This window comes from Rhinatrema bivittatum, chromosome 1, assembly GCF_901001135.1.
Source record: "Rhinatrema bivittatum chromosome 1, aRhiBiv1.1, whole genome shotgun sequence".
Taxonomy (NCBI): domain Eukaryota; kingdom Metazoa; phylum Chordata; class Amphibia; order Gymnophiona; family Rhinatrematidae; genus Rhinatrema; species Rhinatrema bivittatum.
Window position 1 is genome coordinate 278,874,615 of NC_042615.1, and position 12,087 is coordinate 278,886,701.

Sequence of the window (12,087 nt, forward strand, 5' to 3'; positions counted from 1 at the left end):
GCGACCAGAATTGTACACAGTATTCAAGGTGCGGTCTCACCATGGAGCGATACAGAGGCATTATGACATTTTCCGTTTATTCACCATTCCCTTTCTAATAATGCCCAACATTCTGTTTGCTTTTTTGACTGCCGCAGCACACTGAACCGACGATTTCAATGTGTTATCCACTATGATGCCTAGATCTCTTTCTTGGGTTGTAGCACCTAACATGGAACCCAACATTGTGTAATTATAGCATGGGTTATTTTTACCTATATGCATCACCTTGCACTTATCCACATTAAATTTCATCTGCCATTTGGATGCCCAATTTTCCAGTCTCTCAAGGTCTTCCTGCAATTTATCACAATCTGCTTGTGATTTAACTACTCTAAACAATTTTGTGTCATCTGCAAATTTGATTATCCCACTCATATTTCTTTCCAGATCATTTATAAATATATTGAAAAGTAAGGGTCCCAATACAGATCCCTGAGGCACTCCACTGTCCACTCTCTTCCACTGAGAAAATTGTCCATTTAATCCTACTCTCTGTTTCCTGTCTTTTAGCCAGTTTGCAATCCACGAAAGGACATCGCCACCTATCCCATGACTTTTTACTTTTCCTAGAAGCCTCTCTTGAGGAACTTTGACAAATGCCTTCTGAAAATCAAAGTATACTACATCTACCGGTTCACCTTTATCCGCATGTTTATTAACTCCTTCAAAAAAGTGAAGCAGATTTGTGAGACAAGACTTGCCTTGGGTAAAGCCATGCTGACTTTGTTCCATTAAACCATGTCTTTCTATATGTTCTGTGATTTTGATGTTTAGAACACTTTCCACTATTTTTCCTGGCACTGAAGTCAGGCTAACCTGTCTGTAGTTTCCTGGATCGCCCCTGGAGCCCTTTTTAAATATTGGGGTTACATTTGCTATCCTCCAGTCTTCAGTCTTTCTTCCAGCTCATAATGTGTGAAGGGGGTTGCTTAAGATCCTTATTTGTGACCATATATTCTAGAAATCCCCATTGTAACCAAATGGGCCTTGTCGCAGAAACCTTCAAAAAGAGATTTCCCCTGTTGCAGACCTTCCTTAACCTCCCTCTGCATAAGAAAGTGGCTATCCTGCAGATAGAAATAGTAGTCAGAAAATTCCAAATCAACTGTATTCACTTCCTGAAAATCTTTTGGTCTCTTCCCACTCCAAAGTTTCATTCTATAGCATCCCCTGTCTTCCCATCTTTTCGCTAACCCTGTAGAACATCCTGGGATACGTACCGTGAATCGTTTAAAATCTTTCCTGTCTTCCATCTCCCATGTTTTTGCTCCCTGTTTAATGTAACTTTACCTTCTACATAGTTGTTAAATTGGTTTCCCCCAGTTCCATTGTAAACCGGTACGATAAGACCTCGTCTGGAGTATCGGTATAGTAAAAGAATTTAAATAAATAAATTATTTATTGAAAAAGATAAAACTTATTTTTATAGATCACCTATTTCCCACCAAAGTGGTTTTCCCCTTATCCCAAACTTTAAGGTAAGAGCAAAGGTTGGGGATAGAGAACTAGACATTGATCGGGCCTTTTTTGGTAACCACCCTGGGGGAGCCGATGCAAAAATGTTGTGCTGAAAGCAGGTGCTGTGTGTTCAGCACCCACTTTCATAACTCACCCCCAGGCACCTCTCCGGGGGGGTGCAATGCAATATTTAAATTAGGGCTCGCGCTGTCTAGGAGGAGCTAGGGGCGATTGCATGCCCCTAGCACCTCCTTAACAGCGTGAGCGGGAGAGAGGTCCGCTGTCTGTGGCTGTCCCCCGTTAAGAAAACGGATGCTGAATTTTATCAGCGTCCCGTTTTCCTAACCAGCGCACATGCAGGGGTTAGGAAAATGGATTCCAATAAATTCAGCATCCATTCTCCGAAACTGATTATGGGCAACAGAAGGAGTTGTTAAATCAATATTAAAGGGTCGGGCAATTAATATTAATTTATTCACTCCTTATTGCCGATTGGTCCCTTTACTGTCACATGTCAGTGAAAGGACCAATCACCTTTCAGAAGGCTGTCTATTGAGATACATGCCGCAGTATGCGAATGTCTTTAATTTTTTTTTTTTAATTTTTTTTTTAATTCTTTATTTATTCATTTTAATACATAAACAAAAAATTTTTGCTTATAAAGAAATATTGCGATTCCAATAACAAACAGAAAAACAAAATTATTTTGTCACCTTCATAAGCTCAAAAACAGAAACATTCACCACCAAGGAATAACTTATATAGATACTTTCTAAACACCGGTGACCAAAATACTTATATAATTTCTAACATTATTTAATATATTGAATCTCGCACCCAGCAGAATATAAATTTGTGGATCCGGAAATCTTTAAAGGAACACTTTTAGGACAATAAATCAATATTTAAACAGGCTGCTCATAACAACACATCCATTTTCTTTCAATTTAGGTTAGGATGTTAACTTTCCTGGCCTCAATAAACTCCTTTAGTTGCTCAGGAATAAAAATTTAATTTTTAAGAGATACGAGCCGGCGCAAGAGGATAGTTGCATATCATCAGTTTACACAAACAGATGACCGCGATACAATTATTTTTTAGATAGTAAATGCACAATTCTGTTGAATTGGATGTCTCTACAATAGAAAGAAAGGAATATCCAATCACAAGTGCTGTAGCACACATAATTGTCACACTAAGTACATCCCACTGAATAGATGAGACCTAAGTGATTTCTCTTGTGAATACAAAATATTCCAAACAGTAGCCCCCTGAGGCAACTCTATTCTATACAGCGAAACTCAGCCAGAGTCTGGCTCAAATACTGTGAGAATAAAGGTCTTTCACTATACACCGTTCTTGTTCTTCTTGGTTGCTACACAGCTAAATTGGATTGGCTTCCGATTTGTTTTTGGGACCAGCTCTTACTTTAATAAACTCATAACTTCCCTCAGTTCACTGAACCATTGCTTAAAATCTTCCCGGGAAAGAGGAAGGTTGGGCTGGTGTGCCATTTCGCTAGGTTCCTCTGTGCCTGATGTACGACACGCCGCACTGCTGCCATGTTCCCCTTCATCTTCTTCACCTGGGCTGTTGGGGTTTTTTTGCAGCGATTGACTCAAAGGAGATTTGCTTTAAATTGATTAACATTTTGCGCGCACAGACAATGTCAATATATCCGGAAACAGAGGAGTACGTTTGGGCTTTCAAAATGTCTCGATTGCCACACCAAGGGAGGAATTCATTATACCAGGGTTGGGAGCTTCAATCTCAAGCAGCCATTCGTCCGCGTGACATCACTTCCCTCTTCTTTCTCTTTTTTATAAGGTTAACAGTTGCCTATGGCTTGAACGATGTAATCTCTATTATTGCTTTGTACAATATAATTAACATCTGTACATTGCTGTGTAAAGTCTGTGTGTGGTCATCGGGTTGGGGGAGTGGGGTCCTGTGATAAGCCTGTTGGTACATATCACTAACAGCAAGGGGATCCTCATGATGTGGGTGATTAGGGTAGTGGTTTGGGATCTCATTTTAAAGGGGGTTGTCATGTGATGGAGTTTTATATTGGGGCTGGGGAGGGGATTAATACTTGTGTATTGGGAGACTTGGGTTTGGCGTTTTCACAGGTCTTGGGTTGGGAGAGAGGTATTGATAGTCTGGTTGAGATTGTTGGAGCTCCTTGGATGAAGTGTCATTGAGTTCAGGGCATGGCTTCTGCTGTTCTTGGTGCTGCTGGATTGGGTTTTCATTGAGCTGGTTTCTTTGTCTTGCAGAATGTTCCAGAAGCTAACCCATTAAACCACAGTATGACATTAGCAGGTAAAATTATCCTTCTATTTCTAGTTGTTGGCTGCCTGCCTGCCATATTTCCTGCTTTGTTCACCATGTTTAAATTTCAGCCATGGTTTCTGCTGCTTTCTCTGGGCTTTGTTTTCCTCATCCTGTGCTAGAGAGAGTTTGAGCTATTAGGGCCTATGAGGCTTGTAGGCCCTACATAAGAATATGAACCCAACTAGATATTGGTGTCAGCACCAAATGGGTCTTGTTTATTTTATGCTGCTCTGTTGGTACTTGGAATTGTCTTATTTATCCTGCCTTTTTCTCTCCTGTCTTTTAGGGTTAGGGAATGAGATGGCTAAGTTCCAGCGTTATAGAGAAGCCATATCTTTCTTTACAAAAGCAATAATATTAAACCCCAGGGAGTACAGGTAAGAGTTCTTTCTATGTTACTGATACTTTTGAGGGACAGAGTGAATAATTCTTCAGTAATGCAAACCCTAGGCAAGTGTCTGCTTTGACCTGTGTTTAATTCCAGGAATGATGCTAAATGCTGGAGTTGTTTATTTCAAGTAGTAGTTTCTGTTTTCATGCTTTGCAGAGAGAGTTTTCAGTTTTTTAGTCCATGGCTGCCTATTGGACAATCATAAGGTGAGTGGCTAGAAAAGTAAAGACCCAAATGGAGGGGAAATTTGGTCATTTGAAGAAAAAAGATAAAACCACCTTTAGATATGTAATGGAGGAGATGAAAAATTGGTAAGATAGAGGGAGAAAATGGGATTTTTAAAGAGAACAATCAGCAGAAGGCAGAAATTGGGAGCAAGTTCTTTTGCTTGGTATTTAGAGAGAGAAGGGGAAAACGACAAATCAAAGGCAGGAAAAGACATTAATACATGTGAAATGATTACAGACCCATTTACAGCAGCAGTATATAAAAAGTGAGAGTGGATAAGGCCTAGGGTCCCGATGGAATACATTCTGGGATATTGAGAGAGCTCAGGAAAGTGGTGACTGCAACCCATGCTGTTCTCCATCTTTTTCTTGAAGATGGGGGGAGTTCTGAGGGATTGGAAGAGAGCAGATGTGATCCTGTTGCACAAGTGGGAGAGAAATACAGACTCAGTAGTTTAACTTCCATTCCCTGTACATACCAGGATCAGTCCAGACCGCTGGGTTGTCTTCCTTCCAGCAGATGGAGTCAGAGAAAAAAGCTGAAAGGCACACCCCCTTCACTGGTGTGGCACCTGCGATCCTTCAGTATTTCTCTGACTCTAGCAGATGAGGATGACCGAACCTGCAGTCCTGATCCTTTAAAAAAGAAAACAAAGCAAACTAGAAATTATAAGACCTAAGGGTGTTTGTTTCTACCAGTGGCTAAATCAAGCTGTTTAAAACAAACAAAAAAAAAAAAGTAGTTTTTTCTTCTGGAGGTGAGCAGACTCAGTCCTCCCTAGGCAGCGGCCTTGTTTGAGGCACGGCTGGGGTTAGATACCTCATTAGCCGTTTTCCCGGAGCAACTTCTTCTATTGGTGAGTAGGGGGATTTACTGATGGGCCGGTCCCTCCCCTTCACCCTGAGACGGCATAATTCCTCGGGGGGGGGGGGGGGGGGGCTGCCTGTACCGCCATTGAGGTCCCGGGGTGTTTTTTCCCCTGGGTGGCTGCGTGTCAGCATTTAAAAAAAAAAAAAAAAAGTTATTTTTGTACCATGTGCACAGGTTTCCTGGGGCTCCGGAGGGGCGATTTTCACCAATTTTTTCGGCCTCGTGCTCGCTCCCTCTCCGCTGGTATACCGCGGGGTTCGGCGTGTTCAGCATGCAGGGAGCCGGTGGCGAGGCTCTCCCGTGATGGCCTTTGTACACTGTGCCTCCCAGGAGGAGAAAGACCGTTGGGGAGCAGCAGCAGGTCGTTTTCAGCACGCTCCGTGGCACAGGGAGGAATTCGCGCCTCTGCTGGCCTCGGCCTGCCCTGTCCCCATCTAGCGAGGAAATGGCGGCAATTTTGCATTTGCCAAACTCCAGGGGAGGGGGGATCCCTCCTCCCCTCTCCCTGCCGAATTTGAGCCCTGTTGGCGGCTCCCAGTGCCTGCCTGCCTCCCCTCTTGAGCTCTGACTCCCCCTGCGGGGGGGGGGGGGGGGGGGGGGGGGGGCCTTAAAGGGGCAGCTTCCCTTTTCTTCCAAATTTGTGCTTTTAATGCACAAAGGTGTTTTTGGAGGCAGAGGCTGAGTTGCAGGCTGAGGAGCCTCCGCCTGCGAAGATATCTAGGCTTTCTGGGGGTTCCGATTCCTCCAGTGAGAGGATGGGCCGTGCGGATTTGGATCTCTCCAGGATTCCAGCCTCTGATCCACCGGATCCCCCTTCGTTGGACTCTCTCTCTCCTTGTGGATATTGACAGGGATGTTGATGAGCCCACCCCAGTTGAGGGGCATGACCAGAGGGTAGATTATTTCGGAGGGAGGAGCTTGATCATTTAATCCTCATGTTCTGATGGAGCTTGGTATTAAAGTGCTGCAGCTGAGCTCGGAGGCTACCAAGGGGGGACCCTGTTCTCTCAGGGCTTTTGGGCCCCTCCTAAAGCTTTTCTTTTTCCCCTATGCTACTACAACTTGTGACCCAAGAATGAGAGGCTCCAGAGGCCAGCCTTCGGGTGGGACGAGCCATGGAGAAGCTCTACCTGCTGCTAGATGAGTCCTTGGCCGTCCTTAGGGTCCCAAAAGTGGACGGGCAGTTTCAGCCATCACTAAGCGGATGACCATTCGGGTTGCAGAGGCTGCTGCTCTTAAGGATCTTCGGGATAGGAAGCTGGAGGTCCTTCTTAAGAGGATTTTTGAGGTCTCGGTACTTTGCATTAGGGCAGCGGTCTGCAGTAGCCTCATGCAAAGGGAGACTCTTCATTGGATGCAATGGTTGCTCACCACACAGGAGTTGCCTGAAGTGGAGCAGGCGGATTGAGTGGAGGTGGCTGTGGCTTATGCCACGGATGCCTTGTATAATTTTCGGGCGTCCTCGCACACTATGGCTTCGGCAGTCTCGGCTAGAACATAAGAACATAAGAAATTGCCATGCTGGGTCAGACCAAGGGTCCATCAAGCCCAGCATCCTGTTTCCAACAGAGGCCAAACCAGGCAACAACAACCTGGCAATTACCCAACACTAAGAAGATCCCATGTTACTGATGCAATTAATAGCAGTTGCTATTCCCTAAGTAAACTTGATTAATAGCTGTTAATGGACTTCTCCTCCAAGAACTTACCCAAACCTTTTTTGAACCCAGCTACACTAACTGCACTAACCACATCCTCTGGCAACAAATTCCAGAGCTTTATTGTGCGTTGAGTGGAAAATAATTTTCTCAAATTAGTCTTAAATGTGCTACTTGCTAACTTCATGGAATGCCCCCTAGTCCTTCTATTATTCGAAAGTGTAAATAACTGAGTCACATCTACTCATTCAAGACCTCTCATGATCTTAAAGACCTCTATCATATCCCCCCTCAGCCGTCTCTTCTCCAAGCTGAACAGCCCTAACCTCTTCAGCCTTTCTTCATAGGGAAGCTGTTCATCCCCTTTATCATTTTGGTTGCCCTTCTCTGTACCTTGTCCATCGCAACTATATCTTTTTTGAGATGCGGCGACCAGAATTGTACATAGTAGTCAAGGTGCGGTCTCACCATGGAGCGATATAGAGGCATTATGACATTTTCCGTTTTATTAACCATTCCCTTCCTAATAATTCCTAACACTCTGTTTGCTTTTTTGACTGCTGCAGTACACTGAGCTGACAATTTTAAAGTATTATCCACTATGATGCCTAGATCTTTTTCCTGGGTGGTAGCTCCTAATATGGAACCTAACATCGTGTAACTACAGCAAGGGTTATTTTTCCCTATATGCAACATCTTGCACTTGTCCACATTAAATTTCACCTGCCATTTGGATGCCCAATCTTCCAGTCTTGCAAGGTCCTCCTGTAATGTATCTCAGTCTGCTTGTGATTTAACTACTCTGAATAATTTTGTATCATCCGCAAATTTGATAACCTCACTCGTCGTATTCTTTTCCAGATCATTTATATATATATATATATTGAAAAGCACCGGTCCAAGTACAGATCCCTGAGGCACTCCACTGTTTACCCTTTTCCATTGAGAAAACTGACCATTTAATCCTACTCTCGGTTTCCTGTCTTTTAACCAGTTTGTAATCCACGAAAGGACATCGCCTCCTATCCCATGACTTTTTAATTTTCGTAGAAGCCTCTCATGAGGGACTTTGTCAAACGCCTTCTGAAAATCCAAATACACTACATCTACTGGTTCACGTTTATCCACATGTTTATTAACCCCTTCAAAAAAAAAAATGAAGCAGATTTGTTAGGCAAGACTTCCCTTGGGTAAATCTATGTTGACTGTGTTCCATTAAATCTTGTCTTTCTATATGCTCTACGATTTTGATCTTGAGAATAGTTTCCATTATTTTTCCTGGCACTGAAGTCAGGCTCACTGGTCTATAGTTTCCCGGATCGCCCCTGGAGCCTTTTTTAAATATTGTGGTTACATTGGCCACCCTCCAGTCTCCAGGCTTCTGTGGCTCCACAACTGGTCGGCCTATGTTTCCTCCAAGGTCCAGCTAGGCAATCTTTGCTTTAATTCCTAGGGGACAATAAGGTGTACATGTTGCCAGAGGACAAGCCTCGAACCTCCAGGGCTTTTGGGTGGGCGTGCCCTCTGTTCCTGGGACGGCACAAGTTTCGGCAGACCTCCGGCCTTGACTCCATGTCAGTCGTCGAATAGGTCTCAGGCTTGGTCTCATTACTTTCACGGCCGCAGGCCTCTCTGCGATGGGGGTCTTCAGGGATTTTTTGGGGGCAAGTCCTCCCAATGAAGGTGTCCTGGCCCACTCCTCTGTTCCGGAGATAAGCGGCCGCCTGTCTCTTCTGCGAGGAGTGGGTAAGGATTACGTCAGACCATTGGGTTCTAAGCATCATCGAACACTGCTTCGCTTTGGATTTTGCACGCCCATTATGGGACCTGTTCTTGATGTCGCCCTGCGGGGCTTGCGCAAAACAGACAGTGGTGACTCAAACCCTGGGCCGGTTGAAAGCACTCAGAGCCATTGTCCTAGTCCTGCCGGAGGAGTACAGGACTGGCAGAATCTCCATATATTTCATGGTTCCCAAGAAGGAGGGCTCCTTCTGCCCAATCTTGGATCTGAAGAAGGTGAACAAAGCGCTTCGGGTACCCCGTTTTCGCATGGAAACTCTCCGCTCAGTCATTGCGGCCGTCCACTCCGGCAAATATTTGGCTTCTTTAGATCTGACGGAAGCATATCTTCATATAGGGATCCGCAAACAATATCTGCGGTTTCTCAGATTCATGATTCTGGGTGAGCCTTATCAGTTTTAGGTGCTCCCGTTTGGATTGGCGACAGCTCCCCCGCATCTTCACCAAAGTAATGGTGGTAGTAGCTGCGGCTGTCAGGCAGGAGGGGATCTTGGTTCATGCCTATCTGGACGATTGGCTCATCCGTGCATAGTTGGAGCAGCTTTGCAGGGCAGCGGTTGAGTTGGTAGTGGACCAGCTCCAATTCCTCGGTTGGGTCGTCAATTTTGCCAAGAGCCAGTTAGTCCCGTCCCAGATGCTGAACTTCTTCGGTGCTCTGTTCGACACATTGGTCGGCAAGGTCTTTCTTACGCAGGAGCGAATCGACAAGTTAACGGCGCTGATCCGGCGGCTGTTATCTCTACTACTACCCCGGGTTTGGGATTACTTGCAGGCGCTTGGTTCTATGGCGTCTACTCTAGAGTTAGTCCCTTGGGCCTTTGCTCATATGAGACCCTTGCAGAGGGCGTTACTTTCTTGTTGGACCTGAAGTCTGAAGAGTTCCAGATCTGATTGACGCTTTTGGAACCTGCCAGGTCCAGTCTTCATTGGTGGTTGATTCCAGCCCACTTGCAGCGCGAGATGGACATGGAGGAGCCCCAGTGGGTGATCGTGATGAGACGCTGGGATGCGGTTTGCCAATCGAGGGCAGCACAGGGCCGATGGACAGAGCAGCAGCGAAATGGTCCATAAATCGCTTGGAAACTAGGGCAGTTCGTCTGGCATTGCGCAGGTTTCTCCCCCTGGTGAGCCATCGATCAGTGCGTGTATTGTCCGACAATGCGACGGCAGTGGCTTACAACAATCGTCAGGGGGGAACCAGAAGTTGTCCAGTGGCATTGGAGGACGACCGGTTAATGCTGTGGGCGGAGCACCATCTGGTCCATCTAGCAGCTTCTCACATAGCTGGGGTCGACAACGTTCAGGCAGATTTTCTCAGTCGCCAGCATCTAGATCCCGAACAGTGGGAACTTTCTGAGGAGGCGATGCATCTCGTGACTCGTCAGTGGGGTGTTCCTCGCCTGGACCTGATGGCGACTCAGAGAAATGTGAAGGCGGCTCACTTCTTCAGTTGCAGGAGGGAGCACGGGGTGGAAGGTGTAAATGCTCTGGTCCTGCCATGGCCTCGCGACTTTCTGCTGTATGTCTTTCCTTCCTGGCCGTTGGTGGGCAAAGTCTTGCGAAGGATAGAGGTTCACACAGGCTCAGTCATTCTCGTGGCTCCGGAGTGGCCATGGTGGCCGTGGTTTTGCAGATCTGGAAACGTGGGGACATCCGTGGAGTCTTTGAGCCCTGGACCACATGATGAATCTAGCCTTGACATCATTACTACTTAGAGCATCTGAATAGGCTGCTCCTTTGCATCATACTACAATGCTTCCAGTGTGGCTATTTGAGGGTCTATTGAGAGTTTTTTCCCAGGGCAGAAGGAGAGAGGCTTCACCCTGCCTCTCACTAATTACCAGACTATTTTCACCAATGAAGTTACTGGAATAAGGGCTACATATGGAAACACCAGACCCCATTTGTATACTGGCTCCAATAAAGATTCTACATGGTCAGATGTGCAAGATTCCATTCTTGTATCGGAAGAGGATGTTCCACCACCCACACTAGGCCAGAAGGCATGTCAACTCTTTGACCAATTAGTGGAATTGGTGAAGGATTTCTTTACTTCTCTAGTATTTAAGGATAAAGAAAATAGCTTCCAATCTCTCCTTTCTAGAATATCAAATTTATTCCCTAGAGGATAGAAGGCTCGATGTCCCCAGTGCATACAGATAGTCTATTGGAACTCCCACGAGATGGAATCCATCCGGTCAGAGGATTTGCACCAGGAGTATACCTCTAAAGCGACCAAGGATCCTTCCTCTTATCCTTCTTTATTACTGGGTCTTGGATTAGTGATTGCTCACCATTAGGCTTTGAAGAGGGTTCAGGGATAACCTCTGATCTCACCCCACCGGAGCCTCTGCTGGAAAAACTTACTCCAGATTTTTGGACTTTGGGCAAGGAACTGTTAATCTGTGTAATGGACAAGGATCTTCTGTTGGGTGGGCCGGGGTCAGGGTGATGTCTTCATTCCTTAAGGAGGTGATCCACAGAAGAGGGGGTGGGGATTGGGGGTGGAGGGGAGGATCTGGGATTGAGGGTATGGTTGGATGCTCAGGGTTTTTCATGGCTTGGTGGGTGGGTGTGCACCTATGGGAAGACGTGCTGTCTTCTTGGGAGGAGAGGGTTGATATCGAAGAATGGCTTCAATATAGTGCGGTTTCAGAATTCTACTTTAAGACTGTCCATCCTACAAGGCCTGTTTCCCTCTCCTAGGTCCCTTCTTTTGTTTTCCAGGCTCTCTTCCCTAAATTTGTGTTCTGTTTTTAATAATATAAAAGTAAAGATTAAACAGCCAGAGAAATGTTAATGTTTTCATAATACTCAAGGTTGTTCATGTATTGTCTTCCCTTTTTCTATTTGAAGACCACTTTCATCCTAAGGAATCCCATTCTTTATAGCACATTATATCTATGAATCATTAGTAATTGTTTATCTGTAATTGGTGTCCTCTACAGCAGTGCAGTGTTCCACCCATCCTACCTGTCTCTCTGATGGGAAGAGTTTGTCCTTTTTCTCCAGTCTCAGATTTGTTAAAATTTAGGTGCTTGGGAAGATCCTGCATATATTGAGAAGCTTTTTAGGAAAGCTCGTGAAGAATCTTCTCAAGTTGACACATGATGGAGTCAGATGACCCATCTGCATGACTTACATTGCTTTCATTAAGATAATACCAGTTTCCTGTATGTACCCAGATCAATCCAGACTTCTAGGTTATGCATCCCTGCCAGCAGATGGAGACACAGTTTTACTGATACTGCTACATAATCCAGAGTGCCACCTGCAGTCCCTCAATATTTCTCTTCTCCCGCAGAT

General features: G+C 45.3%; 1 protein-coding gene across 3 annotated transcripts in view; it reads left to right on the forward strand.

Annotated features, from left to right (window-relative positions):
• The window catches only part of TTC31 (tetratricopeptide repeat domain 31), a 167,312-nt gene that overhangs the window by 68,745 nt on the left and 86,480 nt on the right, over positions 1-12,087 (forward strand). For all 3 annotated transcript variants that reach the window (XM_029595609.1, XM_029595600.1, XM_029595618.1), the window contains exons 9-10: positions 3,777-3,822; positions 4,121-4,211. In XM_029595609.1, coding sequence (XP_029451469.1) covers positions 3,777-3,822; positions 4,121-4,211 — 137 coding nt within the window. The remainder of the gene's footprint in view (positions 1-3,776; positions 3,823-4,120; positions 4,212-12,087) is intronic.